Source organism: Antechinus flavipes, chromosome 2 (assembly GCF_016432865.1).
Source record: "Antechinus flavipes isolate AdamAnt ecotype Samford, QLD, Australia chromosome 2, AdamAnt_v2, whole genome shotgun sequence".
Lineage (NCBI taxonomy): Eukaryota > Metazoa > Chordata > Mammalia > Dasyuromorphia > Dasyuridae > Antechinus > Antechinus flavipes.
In genome coordinates, this window is record NC_067399.1 from 138,385,295 (window position 1) to 138,405,314 (window position 20,020).

General features: G+C 34.8%; 1 protein-coding gene across 3 annotated transcripts in view; it reads left to right on the forward strand.

The window, feature by feature from the left end:
• PSD3 (pleckstrin and Sec7 domain containing 3) overlaps positions 1–20,020 on the forward strand; it is a 435,130-nt gene that overhangs the window by 357,886 nt on the left and 57,224 nt on the right. For all 3 annotated transcript variants that reach the window (XM_051975647.1, XM_051975652.1, XM_051975653.1), the window contains one exon: positions 3,411–3,481. In XM_051975647.1, the coding sequence (XP_051831607.1) occupies positions 3,411–3,481 (71 nt within the window). The remainder of the gene's footprint in view (positions 1–3,410; positions 3,482–20,020) is intronic.

Here is a 20,020-nt window from a genome sequence, read left to right on the forward strand (position 1 = left end):
GCTACAAACATTTTTTTGTACATGTGGGTTCTTTTCCCTCTTTTAGGATCTCTTTGGGATACAGACTCAGTAAAGACACTACTGGATCAAAGCAAAGCAAAAGAAAACTCTTGAATTTCTTTAATGGAAATGGAATCAATTGAAACTTTCTGTACTCCCTCTACTGGAGGAAATAAGTAAAAGGGAAAATTCAAGTTGTAGAGGAAACTGTTATATTGTTCCCCATTCTAGAACACTTATTGATATATTTATTTATGGGAAAGATGTGATTGATTGTTTTTAATAAGGACTTGAAAACTTTGTTTGCTGTTTTGAGACAGCTCAATGACTAGAGCACCAGCTTTGGAGTCATTCAAAGACAAGTATAGATACTTACCAACCTATTTGAACCTAGGCAAATTATTTTGCCTCAATTACCTGCAAAAAAAAATAATAATAAAGGAAGGAAAGAGAAAGAAAGGAAGGGAGAGAGATATGAAGGGAGAAAGGGAGGGAGGAAGAGAAGGAAGAAAAGGAAGGGAGAAAAAAATAGAAACAAAGAAATGTGCTGTTTTGTTTATAAATGTTATTTGTAATGTTGTTGCTTATAATATTATATATATATATATATATATATATATATATATACACACACACACACACACACACACACGCACACACATACACATACATACTTATATTCTAGTGGAGAGAAAGGGCTGATCTTGTAGCTAGTAAGACCTGAATTCAAGTTTCTGCCTCCAACATGCATTAAAGGACCTGGATTCAAATACTGACCCTGCTGCATACTATTGGTATTATCTTATTAATCCTTTAACCTCAGTTTTTCCTCATCTACAACATGAATTGGCCGGCATCCATGGACTTTAAGGTAGTCTCGCTCTAGGAATCCTTGCCACAAGAGCTGTGATACCAGTGACATTTTACTTGGTTCTCCCTAGAAAACTTCCTGAGGAAAGGACCCACATATGCAAAAATGTTTGTGGCAGCTCTCTTTGTAGTGGCCAGAAACTGGAAACTGAGTGGATGCCCATCAATTGGAGAATGGCTGAATAAATTGTGGTATATGAATCTTATGGAATATTATTATTCTATAAGAAATGATCAGCAGGAGGATTTCAGAAAGCCCTGGAGAGACTTACATGAACTGATGCTGAGGGAAATGAGCAGGACCAGGAGATCATTGTACATGGCAACAACAAAATTATATGGTGATCAATTCTGATGGATGTGGCTCTCTTCAACAATGAGAGGAGTAAGGCCAGTTTCAGTGATCTTGTAATGAAGAGAATCATCTAAACCTGGGGAGAGGACTGTGGGAACTGAGTGTGGATCAGAGCATTGCATTTTCATTCTCTGTTGTTGTTCACTTGCATTTTGTTTTCTTTCTTTTTTGATCTGATAAATGTGTTTATATTTTAAAAAAAAAAAAAAAAAAACTCCCTAAGAAGTAGAGCCACCTCTCCCGGGCACTTAGTCAGCAAGCATTCCTGAGTGCCAGGTACTGGAGAGACAAAGAAAAGCAAAAACTGAAACCAACCAAATCAGTCCCTGCTCTCAAGGAACTTAGTCCAATAGAGGAAAACATCCCTTGCGAAACATCCCTTGTCTCCATATAGGACAAATTGAAATTAGTGTCAGGAAGAGTAAAGAAGACTAGGGAGAGATTCTGGAAGAATGTAGGATTTTTAGCTGAGATTTGAAGGAAGCCAGGCAGCTGTCTTAATATTCCAGCAGTTAGGACAGTCCCTGACACACAGTAGGTGCTTAATAGATTTCATTCAAGTGGCAGAGAAGGTGCCAACTTGTATCAGTAGAAGGAATTTCCTTTGAATCCTTCCAGTCTAATACTTTCCCATATTTTCTTAGTCCTAGCCCCTTGTTTTCTTTTCTTTGTATTGATTTTGATTTCTTATTTTCATATTCAAGGACTTCTGTCTCAGTCCCCAATTTGGGAATCTTTTAACTTCCAGGCAAGAGTTTATCATTCAGTTTTAAGACACCTGCAAATATGAACACTATCACTTTTATCATAATAAAAATTACAGTGTTTATAGGGACACATTTGCTTTGTTATAGTTCAAGGTTTTCAGCATTTCCATGATAAATCCTTAGATGGTCTGTCTATTTCTTGGCACTTAATAATTTTCCCCCCAAACCAAAACTTAGTTAATATAAAACCTTGGCTCAGGAGTCAATTGTTTTTGTTTTATATTTTGGGATAGGGAATGAGTATCTATTTTCAACCAAAACGGTTGTTTCAGTTTTAAGTTGTACAACTGTTTTGTTTAGGGGTTAGCTTAAAAAATAACAATAAATTCAAGTTGATTTTTTGCTACTTTTATAACTCAAAAACAGTTTTGTTTTTAGGGGGAAATGATACTTGGCAAATATAATCTGGTCATTTTGAGGTATTTCTTGTGAAATAATGGCAAGGATGTTGTGGTTTCAAAAAAAAGGAGAAATTTCATCATCTTGAATTTCTCTAATCATTCAATTCACAAGTTGAGATATTATTTCTACCAAACCAGAGGTCCTAATAAAATAATAATTATTGTGGTTATTATTATTAATAGAACTATCAGATGATAATGGAATTTGAGCTATAATAATGAATTGAAAATAAACTTGATCTGAAAATATTATTTTTGGTTAACTATTAATAAAGAACAATAAAAATTATTTTAGAAAACTTTCCTGCCAGACTTCTGCTTTTTTGTTTGTTGAAGTATTTCTAGATAGTAAAACACTTCACTCCTATTGCCAGAACAATGAGAGAACCACACAATTGTCTGTTGTTTTTTCATAATTTTTTCTTTATTACAAGGGAGGATTCAGTGGGGCAGAAAAGTTTGCAGAGAACAACTAAAGTGCAAAAACACAAAACATCCATAAAACTTTTTTTTTGTCCATACAATTTAAAAAATTATAAGAAGAGGTTGTACTATATATAGAGTCCCTTATATCTGTAAAAACTACAGCTCAAAGTGGGGATTATTATAAGCCTTAAGCATTTAGGGATAAAATGAAGAGATTCTAGCAAAGAGTCCCTGTTGGGGCCTACTGGCCTAGGAGATATGTGTAATACCTCTCTTTGGTTATTTTTCATTTTTGCTTTTTTCTGGTCACCTCCCAGCAATGCACAAAGTTCTGTTTTGAATGACTGTGCCAAGTCTCTTTCCTCAACAGCTTTTGCTGTGCCCTGGAATGCTTCTCTGAAAAATAAAGATTCTTTATGTGAGTTTCTCATCTACCATGTAGGGGGTTTATTTTGTCTCTAGCAGCAAATGGTGCACTTTGAATCTTAATCACCACATTGAACAGAGAAATGCTAAAGATGTTAATTGTCTTTCTAAAATGCCAACTGACTTCAAGTAAGATTTTTCCCATTTATTTTGTTTTCTTTTTAGCTCCAAGAGGAAAGCGAGGGTGGAAGACCTTTTATGCTGTACTGAAGGGAACAGTGCTTTACTTACAAAAGGTAAAAATAGAACTTTCTGTGTAACAATAATTAAAGAAGCGGCACAAAAAAATTGCCCATTGTACACAAGTCATTTTTGACCACCTGAAGAGTAAAAAAAATAATAATCTCATTTTACCTTTCTTACTTTCCATTGATTAATTCGTTTTTTTTAAAAAATTATTTTAATGAAAAGTTATCCTTGGTTGTATGTGTTTAGTTTCAAAATAGAAGATAATATAATTGATCAGAAAATTGAATTGCAAGAGACTTCCAGCTCACCCTTTTTTTGGTTGGATAAAGCTTGTATTTAACAATTTTAATGATGTTTTTATATGTATATACACCATTTCCATTGTCCATGTTTTCTAGCTTAAAACTAACCATGTTCCTCAGTCTTATCTGATTAAAGTTATCATGGCAGGTTGGATAGGGAAATAGACATATAATTCAAATACTGCCTTAGATACCTTCTAGCCTTGTAAACCTAGATCAGACCTTGACCTTGCTGTGTATCAGTTTTTCCATCTGTAAAATGAGAGGTTAGACCTGATGGTCTAGTAAGTCCTATTTTTACCCATGATCTATGTCACTTAAGTCAGACTAAACTTAAAACTTAAGTAATAAGATTTTAGTTAAATAGTATTTTAGTTTAACTTTGCAAGGTGGTTCTTAATCATTTAAGGCATAAAGAACTCATCACACTTTTTGTTGAAAACTACCTTCTCTTTTTAATGTGTTTCTGACGTGTGCTTCTGATCTCTCTTATGAGTTCTGGTAATTTGGAAAGAAACTAACATCTCCTCTAGTTCTTTGTAGGCAGGGAGAGAATGCTACCATAGGAATCAAAGGTTCCTTACAAGGTTCAAGAATATTTTTCTAAAGACACCATTGCTCTAGGAACATAGAAGCCCCACAGAAGCCCCTTGGAGAGCTACAGAGAACTTGAAATTTACCATATGTCCTCTTGGGAACCACATTTTTAGCTCTCTCTTTGATTATGACATAAAGACACATATTTTCTAGAAGAATTCACAGCCATGGGTAAAAAAATTTTTTTTCAAGATTTCATTCATGTTTATCTTTATTTTATAAAACACACACTCCCTAATATGCTTCAAGTGTTTCCTCATCACTGTTTCTATGCTTCTGTTTTCCTGGGAGAGAGACAATTTTTGGTGCAAAATAACATACGAAGCATTAGATTACATGGCATTTCCTGATATTTGTGATCCCTGCTTTAGCAAGTGGGCTATATTGACTCCCTTTCCCTATATCTCACCTCCAGCCCTTTTGTTGGTGTGTTTTTACTTGGGCCATCTGTCATCCTTTTAAGTTTTATTTGCCTTCATCTACAGATTCCAACTATTTTTTTTTTTTTTTTAGCAGAAATCCCACTTTTTTATAAATCCAGGTCCCTTTCTTTTTGGATGAAATTAATCCCAAACAACAGCCCTAAAAGATGGTAAAAAACCAATAACAATAATAACAAAACAAAAAGAGAAACAATTCGTGGAATGGCAGACCATAGGATTTTCACACCAACTCTGTCCCTCATTGTCCAAAAGGACTGCTACTGGGGTATCTGCTTTCCCACTCTTCTTCCCCTTCTCTCCCATGTAATTAATGTTCTTTGTTTTGCTCTGTAAGATACTAAAGATTAAAAGTAAGTTCCTAATATTCTAATAGTGGGGAAAAATTTGTTAGTTGTGAAATATCAGCATCTGTTTGGAATGGAGATTTTTCTTTCCTCACTTCTTCCCCTTAGTTTCAAAGACTAGGCTCTAATATTACATGAGTGTTAAACTACAAGGAAGGAAAGAAGGAAGGAATAAAAGAAAGAATGAAGGAAAGGAAGGGGGAGGGGAGAGAAAAGAGAGGGGGAAGAGAGAAGCGAAAGATAGCATATGTGAAAAGCTTGTCAGACTTTAAAGTACTATATAAATGCTAGCTGGCTGCTAGTCCCCCAGCTATTTGTGACTTTCCCTTTCAGATTACATTCTGTATATACATGTGTAGTTACATATGCACATGCATGCATGAATATGTATATATGTATATGTATTATACATACATGAATATACATATATATGATATTCCTAGGTATGAATCTCACCCCACTAAAATATAATTTTTTTTCCCTTTTATTCTGAGCATTTAGCACAATGTTGACTCATAGTAATCACTTAATAAATGCTGCTTATTGATATATCAGATGGATACTGATTCCAAGGTGAACCTTTCCTTCCACTGTAAAGAAGTTAACTTTACAACATAACTAAATTGATGTTAAGAGAGTAGAGAATGGGACTATATATTAACTAACAGCATTTATTTAATTGTATGGAGTAATGAAGGAGTCCTTCTTTGACAATGATCTAGTCTAATCCTTTCATTTGGCAGATGAGGAAACATACCCAGAGAGTTTAAACAATTTGCCTAAAGTCACTCAGGTAGCAAATAATAATAATAGTAGTAGTAGTAACAATAATAATAAACAGTAGCGACATAAAGTGCTATAAGGATTTACCAGACATTTTTATACATTATCTCACTTGAACCCTAAAACAATCCTGTGGTGGTACTGTAGGTACCATCAGTGCAGATCAGTATCTGCTACACATCTCTTTTTTTTGTTTGTTTTGTTCTGTTCATAAGTTTTTTATATTTATTTGATTTCCATTTTTTTCTTTCTCACTCCCCTCTCTCCCTCTCCAAGACAGCAGTCTAGTATAGGTTATGCAGGTACAGTCATATTAAACACATTTCTACATTAGTCAGGTTGTGAAAGAAGATTCAGAAAAAAAGGGAAAAAATATCACAAAAAGGAAAAAAACAAAGTCAAAATAGTTTGCTCTAATCTGCATTCAGACTACATAGTTCTTTCTCTGCATGTGGATAGCCTTTTCCATCTTGAGTTTTAGAATTGTCTGAGATCATTGTATTGCTGAGAAGAGCTGATTATCAAAGTGGATCATTCATATAATGTTGTCACTGTGTATGATGTTTTCTTGGTTCTGCTCACTTTGCTCAGTGCCAGTTCATGTTGTACACGTCTTATCTTCTTAAACAGTTTCCTCTGGAACCAAGACTTTAGCTTAGCAGCAGGTTGTCTGTCTACCCGCTGTGCCAAGCTGCCTCTCACTCCCAATTTGCAGATGAGCTTATGGTGGTGGGTGACTTACTAGGCAGGATTCTCCTCAGTGATGGGGGCAGAACCCAGGATTTCTCTCCCCAAGTTGAGCATCTCTTTCACCATTGTCATGATGTCTTTTTGAATACATTAAAACTGCAACATGGTAACAAAGCATCTGCTTTTCATGGAAGAGAGGCAGGAAAAAAAGAGCATCTACAAAATCTATAAATAAAACTCTGTTTTGTCTTCTGATTGTCAGTATTGGGTGGTGGGCAATTTGTTTAGAAAGCAAGAAGTGATCAAATGACAATGGGCTTTAAGGAATGAATCTCAGCTCAGTCACCAACTGACACTTGCTCTCTAGAACTCCCAGGTGACCTAGAGCAGTGACCCAGCCCCACTTGTGAGTCTAATACCTAGAACAGGTGTGACAAGTCAATGGAACAGTGCTATTTTGCTATTTGATTAGGGCCTCCTCGGTTTGTAACTAAAACTCAGAAAATCAAAATAGGAACCAAAGTGGAAACCGGTGGCCACCTGCTCCCAACATGACAAGTCTTCTGAAAAGTTCGTTGTTCATGCAGTGAGTGATTTGACAAGATCTGAGAATCCATAACCTCCCATTAAAAAACTCTAACTAGCTGACTTGTACTCCTTTTGTGGCAGTTTCAGAAGACAAACTTCAAGGACCTTTCTGTGATTATCTCATCTAAGCCCCTGAATAAGGAAATGGAGGGCTCAGAGAAGGGAATTGATCATACAAGGACCAATGACAGCAATGTCCATTTATAGGATCCTTCACGTTTATGCAGAGGGTTTTACATGCATTTAATTGATTTGATATTTATAGCAATCCTTTTATTCTTACCTCAAATATTACTCATTTTGTAGATGACAAACCTGGGGTTCACAAACATTAAGTAATTTACACACACACACACACACACACACACACACACACACACAACTCTGTCTGTCTCTCTCTGTCTGTCTGTCTCTCTCTCTCTCTCTCTCTCTCTATATATATATATATTTATATTTACACAAAATATGTAAAATCTCTTTCAACTCTATCTATGATATGACAAGAGATCCCCTCAACCCCTTTTATATTGCCTCCATTTGCTGATGTTTTCTTTGCTGATGTTTCTGTCTGTCTCTCTCTTTCTCTCTCTCTCCATATATATATATACACACACATATATAATATGTAAAATCTCTTTCAGCTCTGTATCTATGATATGACAAAAGAAATCCCCCTACCCCTTTTATATTGCCTCCATTTGCTGATGCTTTCTTTGCTGAGTTTGTTGTTTTTTTCTTTATTTATTGTTAGAGATTAAAAAAAAGATAGAGCGAATATGAATTTAGAAGAGAAATGGTTTGAATTCCATTTCTTTATACTTAGTATGTGATAATCAAGTAGTTTTTTTAACCCTGTGGATCTCAGTTTCCCAGTCAGTTAAATGAGGATAGGAAAAACTGCTTCATAGGTACTTGTGCTATAAAATGAGATACCAAAATATCAAGTGGTTTGTAAGCTTTAAATTGCTGTATGACTCTTCACTATAATTGGTTTCAGTTGCCAAGAGCCTGGAGGTTAAATTCGATAGAAGGTCACATGCTTTCTCTCCTAAAACTCCAATATTCTTTTCTTTTTGTAAATAGTAGAAAGTGTCCCAGTCACTAAGAATGGAGTGTCAGCTGTAGTGTATAGTTTATGGGCAAAGCAAAAATATTTTAAAAAATAGGAGTAAAAGGAACCATAGACAACAAACCAATATCAGTAATGATAAACTTAGATACTCCACAAGGAAATATCTGAATTACAAGAAGTAGTGGCAGGACACTTCAGGATTATTCTCTCTGTTTTGGATAAGGCTTTATGCCCAAATAGAAGCTAAAGTTAGAGGCTTTTTGGGGGTACATCTAGTCTCTTCTTTGACAGAGGAAGTCCACAGATGTTAAGTACACTCTCCCTTCCCAGTCGTAACACCCAGGACTAAAGGAATTGTTGAATATTAGACTAAAATACATTCTGAGTTCTGTTTCTTTGTGACTTTGTTTTTAGAGAAATACTAATTTCTGGAACATTTTCTCTTATTAATTGTCTTCATTTCAGATTCTGTCTCCTTTATTCAATTGCTCTCATCCCTGCCCCAGGAGAAAGTACATTTAATCATTTGTTGCTACATATCTTTCTTCTGTAAGTTTCTTTGTAGTTCTTGCTATTGATTTTATTTTAGGGAGGGGGGAAGACAGTGGGATCCAGTTAGACTCTTTCTTCTTGGTCTTTTGCTCCTTTCCCCTTTCTCTGTGACATTCTGCAGACAACTGTTATATCCCCAGAGTATCACCATTCTACTGAATCTCTTGTCTGCCCTGATATTGATTTCTTTCTGAGGTACCCTGTGTTCCCCATAGATAGCTTCTGACATTCTCTCTTACTTTGCTTTTCAAATACACAAATATATTCTTTATTCTAGTCATGGAAATTTAACTCATCTCCCTTTCTGCCACTACTTCTTTTTATAATTCTGTCACATTCCCTTCTGACTTATCAGGGTACCTACATTCAGGCCTTTATAGAGAAACCATAACCCACTAGTTACTAAGTGCCTGCCATGGAAAAAGACTGAACTGGGAACTATCGAGGGGGTGTGAGCCCCACCTTTAAGGAGTTTAAAGCCTATTTGAAGAAACCAAACATACTGAATGAGAAGTACTTAAAAACCTACATAAGGGACAGCTAGGTGGCTCAGTGGGTAGATCACCAGCCCTAAAGTCAAGAGGACCTCTATTCAAATCTAGCCTCCTAATACTTCCTACATGTGTTACCCTGGGCAAGTCACTTGACCCCAATTGCCTCAGCAAGAAAGCCAAAGGGGGAAAAAAGCAACATAAGATAAAAAGCAAATTAATGGCTGGCATTCATATAGCACTTTTAAGTTTGAAAAGCAATTTTACATGTACTATTTTATTTCATCATTACAACAATGTTGGAAGGTATGTACTATTATCCTCCCCCCATCCCCCACCCCCCATTTTGCAGAAGATACTGAGTTTAAGGGAGCTTAAGTGACTTGCCCAGGATCACACGGCTAGTAAATGACTGAGGCAGGAGGCTAGCACTCTATCACTGTGCCATCTGTATACTCTAATACATTTTTCTTAAACAGGGAGATTAGCAGAGGGGAAGAGGCTGAGGTATGTCTGGTTATATTTAAATATTTAGAATTACCTTGCTAGTGTCTGGAGCAAATGTGCTATTAAGAGAGAGATTAAAAACTCCTTTATTAGCATCAATTGACTGAACATCTACTTTGTGTAGTAATTTTAATTTGGTGTGAGGAAAGATGCAAGGATAATTAAGACAAGGTATTTAGCTTCATAGGATTTATAACAGAGCAGAATAAAAACTTAGATCATTGGATCGTAAGGCCCTTGAGGGTATGGGCTGTTTTTGCTCCTTTTTTGTTCCTCTAGTACTTAAAAACAAGTCTAACTTAGGATAAAGGATAAACAATTAAAAGTGAAATGGTCACACTTTGGACTCTTTAATCAGGCCAGTCTCTCAAAGCAAATCTATACATTTTATAATATGGTTGTGGAGGGGAAAACAATTTGGAGTAACCCTTTTTTTCAGGGTTTTTTTTTTGTCCTAAGTGAATATTCCAACTCACTATTGTTAAGATTTCTGTGTTAAACTAAAGAAGATCAGAAAGTGTCACAGTAGGAAAAATGTTGTATTTGGAACTTCATTTGAATCCTTACTATGCCACTTACCTATGGATACGATTTTAGGCAAGTCATTTAATCTCTTTTTTTAGTCTTTTATCTTAGTTTCCTCATCTCTAAATTTGGAATGGATGGCCTTTCAAGATTCTGTCCAGCTCCAAAGTTATTGAAGCTATGGATCCTATGGCTTTGTTTATATGTTGAATTCAACTGAATGTTATTAAGCATATACTATGAGATACAAGAAACTTATGTTCTGTAGGAGTCTTAATGTACATACATATAAGTTGGAACAACCAATCAGTCATTCCATAAGTAAAAATTATAGATTAAGCGTTATAGACACAGAAAAAGGCAGGAATTATTCCAGAGAACTTATTCAATAGGATGGTAATGGGTGGAATCAGGGAGCAAAATGAGGCATAGATTTTTGAGTTTGACCAATGTGGAAATGTATTTTGTTTGACTATGCATTTTTGTTACAAAATTATTTTCCTTTTTTTGTTTTTGTTTTTGTTTTCCAGTGGAGGGAAGGAAAGAAAATAGACTATTATTAATTTAAAATATTTTTAAAAGGCAAAGTCATGAGATATTTTGAAGAGAATGATAACTTAACAATTAGAGAACAATGAAAGAATAGGTTGCATAAAAGATGGAAACTTTGAACAATTCATTACTTAATACATATTTAAATGGCAGATCTTCAGAGAAAACTAGAGGGAGGTCCCTGGAGAATTGGAACTCTAAGAAGAAGAGACATGGAAGAAAGCCTTGATTAGTGGGTGCCATTTTAGTATGGAACAAGTTGAAATATGGTCATTTTCCTGCTCCATTTCATGACTAAAACTTGTGCCTTATGTCAAAAGGATTCCAAGAACGAACCATCACTCATAATCAGATTCAGCAGATGGGCATTGTGGCAAGTTTTGTGGATCCCCTAACTGGGTGAGAAAACTTGTCTTTCATCCTGGGACTTTCCTGGGGCATTAGAGGCAGCTAGTGCTTTAATAATGACATCCTGGTGGTGGCCTTTTACTTTTTGACATTTTATAAATTGTTCATTGTGGAGAATGATGAGTTTAAGTTCCATAGTGTTCTATGGTCATTCGATGTTAATTCTGATCTGCTGCTATTCACTGTTTGAAAAAAAAAAATTTTTTAATGCAACAAATTAATAATAAAAATGGTTGCATTCTTCTCAGGCCTGGTAGTGATTCATCAATTGCTTACTTTGGTTATGGCCCTCCTAGCCATTTCTCAGCAAATAATGAGTCATCCTAAGTTATACAGGTCCTTAGAGAAGAGTCCTCAGGCTGACATAAAGCATTGTGGGCTTTTATGTCTTTCTGTCTTGAGCTTTGTTTTTGTCTTCATCTCTATTTTTTCTTGAATCCTTTTTTTTGTTTTTAAATTCAGAATTAGTCTTGTGATGTTTTTACATATTCTGCTTTTATTCATGGTAATGACTTTAAACTAAATTGTGCCAAGCTTCAAGTTAAGCCATCAGGCAATTGATAAGTCAGCAAGGTCTGTTTAGGAATTTGAGCTCCGAGTCAGTGATGCACCTGGAGCTTGGAGCTGTGGTTGCATTCTTTATTGATCCTGGTATGTCTCAGACTCAGGGTCAAGTAAAGTTGAAGATGCCTTTTCTTGAGGCTCTAGACAGCTGGACAAATTCAGAATTATCTTTTTTTTTTCCTCTTTAATCCAGCAGTCTTACTAAATAAAATATAGTAAAATATATAAGTATATTATATAAAATATATAAATATATAAATTTATATATTTATAAATATAAAATTATTTTTCTATTAAAAATATAAAAATGAGTGTTCCCCAACCCATATATCTCTATAAATATTCTCATGACAAAAGGACTTTTGGATTTTGCCTCAACTGTACCAGAACCTCTCCCTCAATCTTCTATATTCTACTACCTAGCTTAGTGCCTTGAACATAGAAGGTATCTAATATTGGTTGAATTTTTAATTTAGTTTAGTCTCTTAAGTTACCTTTAATATCTTGTTAATAAACATTTACTGAGTGCCTACTGTGTGCCTGCCTTTTGCTAAGCACTGGGAATCTAAGCAATGACAAATGTAAGTTAGAGGGCTTGGCAGGTACATATAAAAGAGAAGTATGGGCAGGCAGATGGTACCACAGTGCATGGAGTTCTGGGCCAGCAATCAAGACAATTTCCTGAGTTCAAATGTGGCCCCAGACAATTTCCTGAGTTCAAATGTGGCCCCAGACACTTAGGAGCAGGGTGACTCTGGATCAGCCACTTCATCCTGTTTGCCCATTTCCTCGTCAGTGGAATGAGCTGAAAAAAGAAATGGCAAATTACTCTAGTACCTTTGTCAAGAAAATCTTAATTGGAGTCATGAGGAGTCAGACTCGACTGAAATAATTAAACAACATAGCAGAAGTATAGCAGTTTTCCAAAGCCAAGAAGATAAGTTTAGGTTTGCTTTTGCAGAAGCTGGTTTTGTGAAGCTTTTAGTTTGGTGCTTCCTACTGAATGCCATATACACATAAAGGAAACTTTTGGTCCTTTTGGGAAATTCTTCACTCTTTGCCTACTTCACAGACATCAAAGAGGTCTTATAGATTGCCGTGATTCTCTGAGTAACTGAGTTTGTTCTTTGCCATGGTAACTGAGGGAGGAATCAGGAGGCCTTGAATATGCTAGGCAGTATATTGGAAAATGAATTTCTCTGGCCCTTCCTCCCTAGTTCAAAATGAATGGAAATGCCATCCTTTGAGGCAGAGTGAATAATAATTGTAAAGGATTTAGAGGGTAGTGCATAGACTCACCAAAGAGACTTCAACTAGAAGAATATCAACATCCTCTGCTGGTGATGTGGGACCAGGGACACTTTATGTAATAAAAGGATACCAGAGAGAAAAAGCCTAAACATCCCACTTCATCTGGGAAGACTTCCCCTGAACAGCCTCCGCTTACTGTTTTCTTCCCCTCTTGAGTTCCAGTAGCAATTTTTCTTGATAAAATTCACTTAACAGTATACTGCCTTATAACATTGCTTAATTCTGTATTGGTCCAGACTACTGACCACACTCTGCTCCCCAAATCTGACTTCTGTAAAGTCCAGATGTGATCTATACTTACCCTGATAGCTTATTTTGGGAAGTATGCCTTATTCCCACACTCAGTTAAAAAATAAGTTATTGGTAGTGGATCTACTGGATTATAATGTGTGAAAGAGAATCTTGAACTTATTATCTGTGTAGATCCATAGAAAGAGTGCTGGAAATAGAAGTCATAATATCTGAGATCAAATTCTGCCCCTTATAACTTATGTGATCTTGGCCAAATGACTTAATATCCCTGAACCCCAATAACTTTATGTAATAAAAAGAGGCCTTTATACTAGCTGATCTTTATTCTGTTCTAAATCTGTGATTCTATGATTTTATGATTTAAAAAAATTCCTTTTAAAAATAAGTAATTGTAGTAAAAAAAATTCCAGCCTGGACATTTAAGTATCTAAATCAGAAGTGTCAAATGCAGTGCCCAAGCTATCTACTATACTGGAACTAGGTATTTGTAATTGGGGAATATTTTAAAATAATAACTAGAAATAGAATAAAACTTTGATAATATTAATTTGTAATTTTCTAAGTCAATATACAGCCCACAGAGATATTTATATATGGATTAACATCCCCCATTTCTATATCAGTTTTGACAACACCAAGCTGTGTAATGACTGGGCAAATAAGTTGACTTTTTGTCAGTTTCCATTTCCTCATCTGTTAAAATGGAATGGATTATACTTAAATTGGCTTATCTCTTGGGTGTTTTTATCTATATTAATAATAGTCATAGTCATAGCAGCAGCAGCAGCAGCAGCAGCAGCAGTAGTAGTAGTAGTAGTAGTAGTACTGTTAAATTGTGGAAAAATTGGGAAGAGTAAGGTGACAGCAAGATTCATCTCACTTCTGATGTTTTGGACAAATCTTCCATGGGCTTCAATTTCCTCCTCTGTAAAATGAGGGGTTTAGGGTACATTACTTCTAAAGTCCCAACTATAGCTCTATGATACTGGAATGAAGAAAGAAGTAAGGATAAAAATAAAATACCTCTATTTAACTTGAAATATGAGAAGGGAAAACACCTTATAGTGGATTTTTTCAGTTATGACTTATTTTGAGTTTTCTTGGCAAAAATACTGGAGTGTGGTTTACCATTTCCTTCTCCAGCTTATTTTACAGATAAGGAAATAGAGGTAAACAGGATTAAGAACCTTGTCCAGAACCACGTTGATCTTGTGTCTTAAGGCCACATTTGAACTTAGATATTCCCAATTCTGTCCCGATACTCTTATGTACTGCCTGCTACTCAGCTGCCCTCCCCCCCATATCTTAATATCTTTTTGAATTTTGTCCCCCATCATACCTAGTAAGGTACTTGTCACATGGTGAACAGTTGATAAATGTTTCATTTAATTAAAAGAAAAATTTCCTTGTGAACATCTGCCACCTGCATGACATTATAGTGAATTATTTGAATAAGAAATAAGTAAGCTATGTGAAAGAGTGAGCTAAGTAAGAATAAGCAAATATGAGAGAGAGAGAGAGAGAGAGAGAGAGAGAGAGAGAGGGAGGGAAGATGAGTAGTCACAACCCCTCCAACAGGACTAAAGTAATTGCTGTGCTCCCAAATGGACTTAACAGTTCTCTTAGATTTGGGATCCATGTGTGTTCTCCAGGAAGAAAATGTGCCAGTCTAACTTCCAGATGGAACAGGGCCAGCCCAGCTCAAGGGCACCTGCCCAAGTAATCATCCTGACTCAGTGGGGTCTGAGGCCGCCTCCTGGTACATCCTCCTCCAGGCTGTGTGCAGGAAGCTTCTGTTTGATGAAGCACAATTCCCATTTGGAATGCCTGACAGACAGCAACTAATTAGTCCTCCGCTCCTTTCTGCTAGAGACTCTTCTCTCCTAGTGGAGAAGCTGTGGCACAGGAGCCGCGGTCTCTTGTTTAAAAGTCACACAGCAAGTCATTGGAAAGGCTGGGACAAAAGCCAAAGTTTGGCTGCTTGTCACTCACTTCGAATTGGGGAAAGATGTTGGAGATTACTTCTCATCTGTGAAAAATGATATTACAAACTACATTCATTTTACAATACATAGTATATATTTACAGAAATGCTTCATGTACATTATCTCCTTTGAGCTTCACTGTGACTCTGGGAGGTAGGAGGTAGACCTGGGACAGGTATTCTCATATCTGAGGAATGGAAACTGAAATTAAGTGAGTTGCCTCAAGTCACTCAGGTAGTATTTTAGTTTAGATTTCATCTGACTTCAAATCTAGGTCCCTTTTCACTACATCAGATTTCTAAAATCTAAATAGTGTTATCTGTCACTTCTTTTTTGAGATTTTTTTGAGGTTTTTTGAGATTTGCAAACTTTTTGCATACATTATGCCATTGATTAATTGGAAAAATTACAGGAAGAGTTGGGAGAGAGGGGTGGTTGGGATTTTTTGTTTAATGGATTTCTGAAAAATTTCATCTACCTATACTTTTTTTAATGAAACATTTTTAAAAATTTAATTCCCTTTTTATTCTTTTATTGTTATTATAGCTTTTTATTGACAAAACATATGCATGGGTAATTTTTCAACATTGACCCTTGCAAAAACTTCTGTTGCAACTTTTCTTCTCCTTCCCTTCACTTCCTCCCCTAGATGGCAGGCAGTCCCATACATGTTAAACATAAGTTTAACATAACTTAAGTATATGTTAAATAATAATATATGTATATATATTTATACAGTTATCTTGTTGCACAAGAAAAATCAGATTTGTTCCTATACTTCTTTACAACTTTCTTTTTATACTGAATCATAGACTGACAATCTTTTGGTAAGGAGGGTCCTTAAATTCAATCTAATCTAGTCACCCTCCCAATTTCCTGGAAATTATCCAAATATCCCTCTCTCCCAACTTTTATTGTAATTTTTTCCAGTTAATCAATGGCATAATATATGCAAAAAGTTTGCAAATCCAAGCCCAGTCATATGCTTGTGCATGAGATTGAAATTCATTTTGCAAGTAAAAAATAATTTTAAATTTATATTTTAAATGGCTTGGCCAATGGATGAAAAAAATTAAATTGGAAAACCCTTCAGTTGAAATTCAGATGAGAATTTTTTTCATATCCTACTAACCACAGAGCTTTAGAATATAGATAAGAGGTGTTGGCTCTTACCTTGTTTCAATTTAGTTTTCTTCCTCTATTTAAATTTATCTGTCCTTTGTATAGTGACCCAATGTAATTTAATCTAGGTCTCAGTTTCCTTATGTGCAAAATGTGAGAATTGGATCAGATATTTTTGAACCTTTCCTGGTCCAGAATTTTATAATGTTTTTATTGTTTTGCTTTTGACTGGGGACATTTCAAATTATGCTTTCGTTGATTGAATTTTCCAAGATTCTGATAAGTGGAAACATATTAACCTCTATCTTGCCTGGCTGTAGAGTTGAGGAAGCAAAATCACTATAAAAGATGAATTTAGCAACAATTTATATATTTTACGGACTTAATATTTGAAGGGGAATAATGTATTATACACTTAGATATTTAGTTTGAAGCCAGGACATGAAAGGCTTTAAATATCAAAGAAAAAAATTTATATTTAGTCCTAGTGATGTAGAAAACTGTAGAAGATAAATTGAAGTAGGGGAAGACTCAAAGCAGAAAGAATAATAGACCATGTAATAATTCAGTTGATGATTCTAATTGAATCCAAATCATAAATTCAAAAACTACCTCTGTGAAATTTGTATTAAAAAAAAAAAAAAACAGCCACCAAGTATATCACAAAGTTCAAAAGTATCGATTTAGTTATATGTACTTCAGGAATCAGCTCAGCACATAGATCATTTTATACATTTCTTAATATACATAATATCTATCAAAGCCTTGCATTTGATTCTTCTTCAGATCTTGTTTTACTTGGTGGAACCCAAGAACATTTAAAATATTTTCCATTTTTAATTTTTTTCAGAGGTATAAACTGTTCACTTTTCTAATATCTGTATCAAGGAAAGATCTTTTGATAAAACCCATGCCTGGGCAATTTTTTTTTTTTTAACATTATTATCCCTTACACACACTTCTGTTCTGACTTTTCCCCTCCCTCCCTTCACCTCCTCCCTCAGATGGCAAGCAGTTTTATACATGTTAAATATAGCATAGTATATCTTAGATACAATATATATGTGCAGAACTGAACAGTTCTCGTGTTGCACAGGAAAAATTGGATTCAGAAGGTAAAAATAACCTAGGAAGAAAAAAAAATGCAGTTTACATTCATTTCCCAGTATTCTTTCTTTGGGTGTAACTACTTCTGTCCATCATTGAGCAATTGAAACTGAGTTAGATCTTCTCTTTGTCGAAGAAATCCACTAAGGAGAGATCTTTTGAAAAAAGAATTATTAATATATCTTTATTGAATTTTGATAAATTTTATTTGGCACTTGGATCATTTCCCATTTATCTGAGTTTATATGTTAATAAACATAAATCTGAAGATGTCTTAGAAGTAAACAGAGCTTTGGAAATCATTGCATCAACATTGTCTTTTTTACAGATGAGAAAATGAAGGTAACTTTCCCAGCTAGGATCAAAGTACAGATGGTACTTGGCCATCTAATTGTATAATAAATAATGATTTGTGTCCTGTCAGAATGCCGTGACACATTTGATAATTCATACATTGAAGTAAAAAACTTCCTTGAAATCAGGAAAACTCATTTCTCATTTTACACAGATTTAAAATTAATGTCTTGGCCAAATCCCATTCTTGGTGCTTATTTTAATGTTGGCACTTGAGTAAAAGTGTTGTTTTGAATTCATTGAACATTTATTACATATTTGCTGTGCACTCTGCAGTGTGCTAATTATATTAGAAATATGATAGCTTTTGTTTGTTTTGCCATCCATTTATTAAGGGGAAAGGAGAGAAATCTGATGTCAGGGAGCAATTTTTTTTCTTATGAAAAGTAATGTGATTTACTTTGCTTTTTATTTCACAATCAGTTTCCATGATGTGTATTCTTAAATTTGAAGGGTTTTTTTGCCTTAATTTCTGTAACCTAATTTCATCATGTCAACACTAATAAATGCAACAATGAAAGTTAAAGGCAGGATGATGAATTTCCTGTTGTGAAGGCTTTGTAGTCAGTTGCCATATTTAGTATTTGTTTTGTCTTGACCCCCATAATTATAGGACATATTGATTCAGTTTAGTATAGGAAAAAGGCAAGGGACTTTTGAATTAAAAAAAGGCTTTTGATTTTACCTCTGTCACATGAAAAACTTATAACTGAGTAAAAGAAGTATTGACAGGCACTAAACCCATATAATTCCAAGTCTGGAATTAAACTCTGATCTTGACTTCACATTATCTTCAAGCATATAACACTTATTTTTAATATCAAAAAAATCTTAAGGACTGAAAAGTAATACTATCAATATATGTTAAATTTGAGTAAATACATAATGACATTATGCATACTACTGAGATATGGCACCTAAACTATGGTTTGATAATAATAATAGCATTTATATATTGCTTGAAATTTTGCAAAGTGCTTAGCAGATATCCCAGTTGAGAGGTACTGTTATTATACCCATTTTATTGATGAAAAAACAGAGGTTGAGAAGAGTTTAATGTTTTGTCTGTACGTCACTTAAATTAATGTCTGAGAAAAGATTTGAACTCAGAAATTCCTGGCTCTAAATCCATTCATTGCTCTAACTCATTTTGTTCAATCTCCTGGCTAGTTTGAAGGAGGCTAATGATTATTTGAGGCAGAGGTAAGGGAGAGCATTATAAGTACAGGGCAAGGAACAAAAGGTGAAAGTTGGAATGGAAAATTTGAGGAAAAGCTTGTAGATAAAATCAGCTGTTTGTGTACTATTCTATAGGCAAGATGTGATTGAAGGAAATGAGTTTGTTTATCCCAAAGAAGGGAAGTTTTAGTTGGAGGACTCAGCAACTATCTTTAGATATTTAAAATTTTGTGAAAGAAAGATTACACTAAGCAGTGTTGCTTTCCCCAGTTTGGTTATTCATAGAGTACACTTGTGCAGAATCCAGCCTCATCCTCAGGAAGAAGCAGTGCACTCTCTCCCCTCACTTTCTCCTGTTTCCCTTTCTCCCCCCAATGTTTCCACTGAGTCTATCTGAATTTAGCTAGCCTGCCCCTCGTTGTGATAAAATCCTTATTGCCAAATCAGTACTCAAAGCTTTTTTCCCCAGGGGTAATAGGTTCTTGTTAAAATGTCTTTGCTCTGTGAGAGAAAAGTCTTATAGAACCAGGTATCACTTTATAGAATTAGGGAAGACTTTAATATGAAAAAAAGTTGTAATTTTTAATTATTGGTGATAAATTATTATAATCAACACTAAATGAATATAAATATTTTGTAATTAACTAATGAGATCATTTATTATATCATTTCATGTATATTAAATATGGCTATGGATACATATTAATCACACCCACATAAATAATAAATAAATGTATCTGTGGGAGTATAACTATAACACATGATATAATTCTTCTAAAAATAATACCAAATATTAATGTGTTTGCATAAATATGTATTTAAGTGCATATTTATTTCTTTTTCTCCCATATAATGATA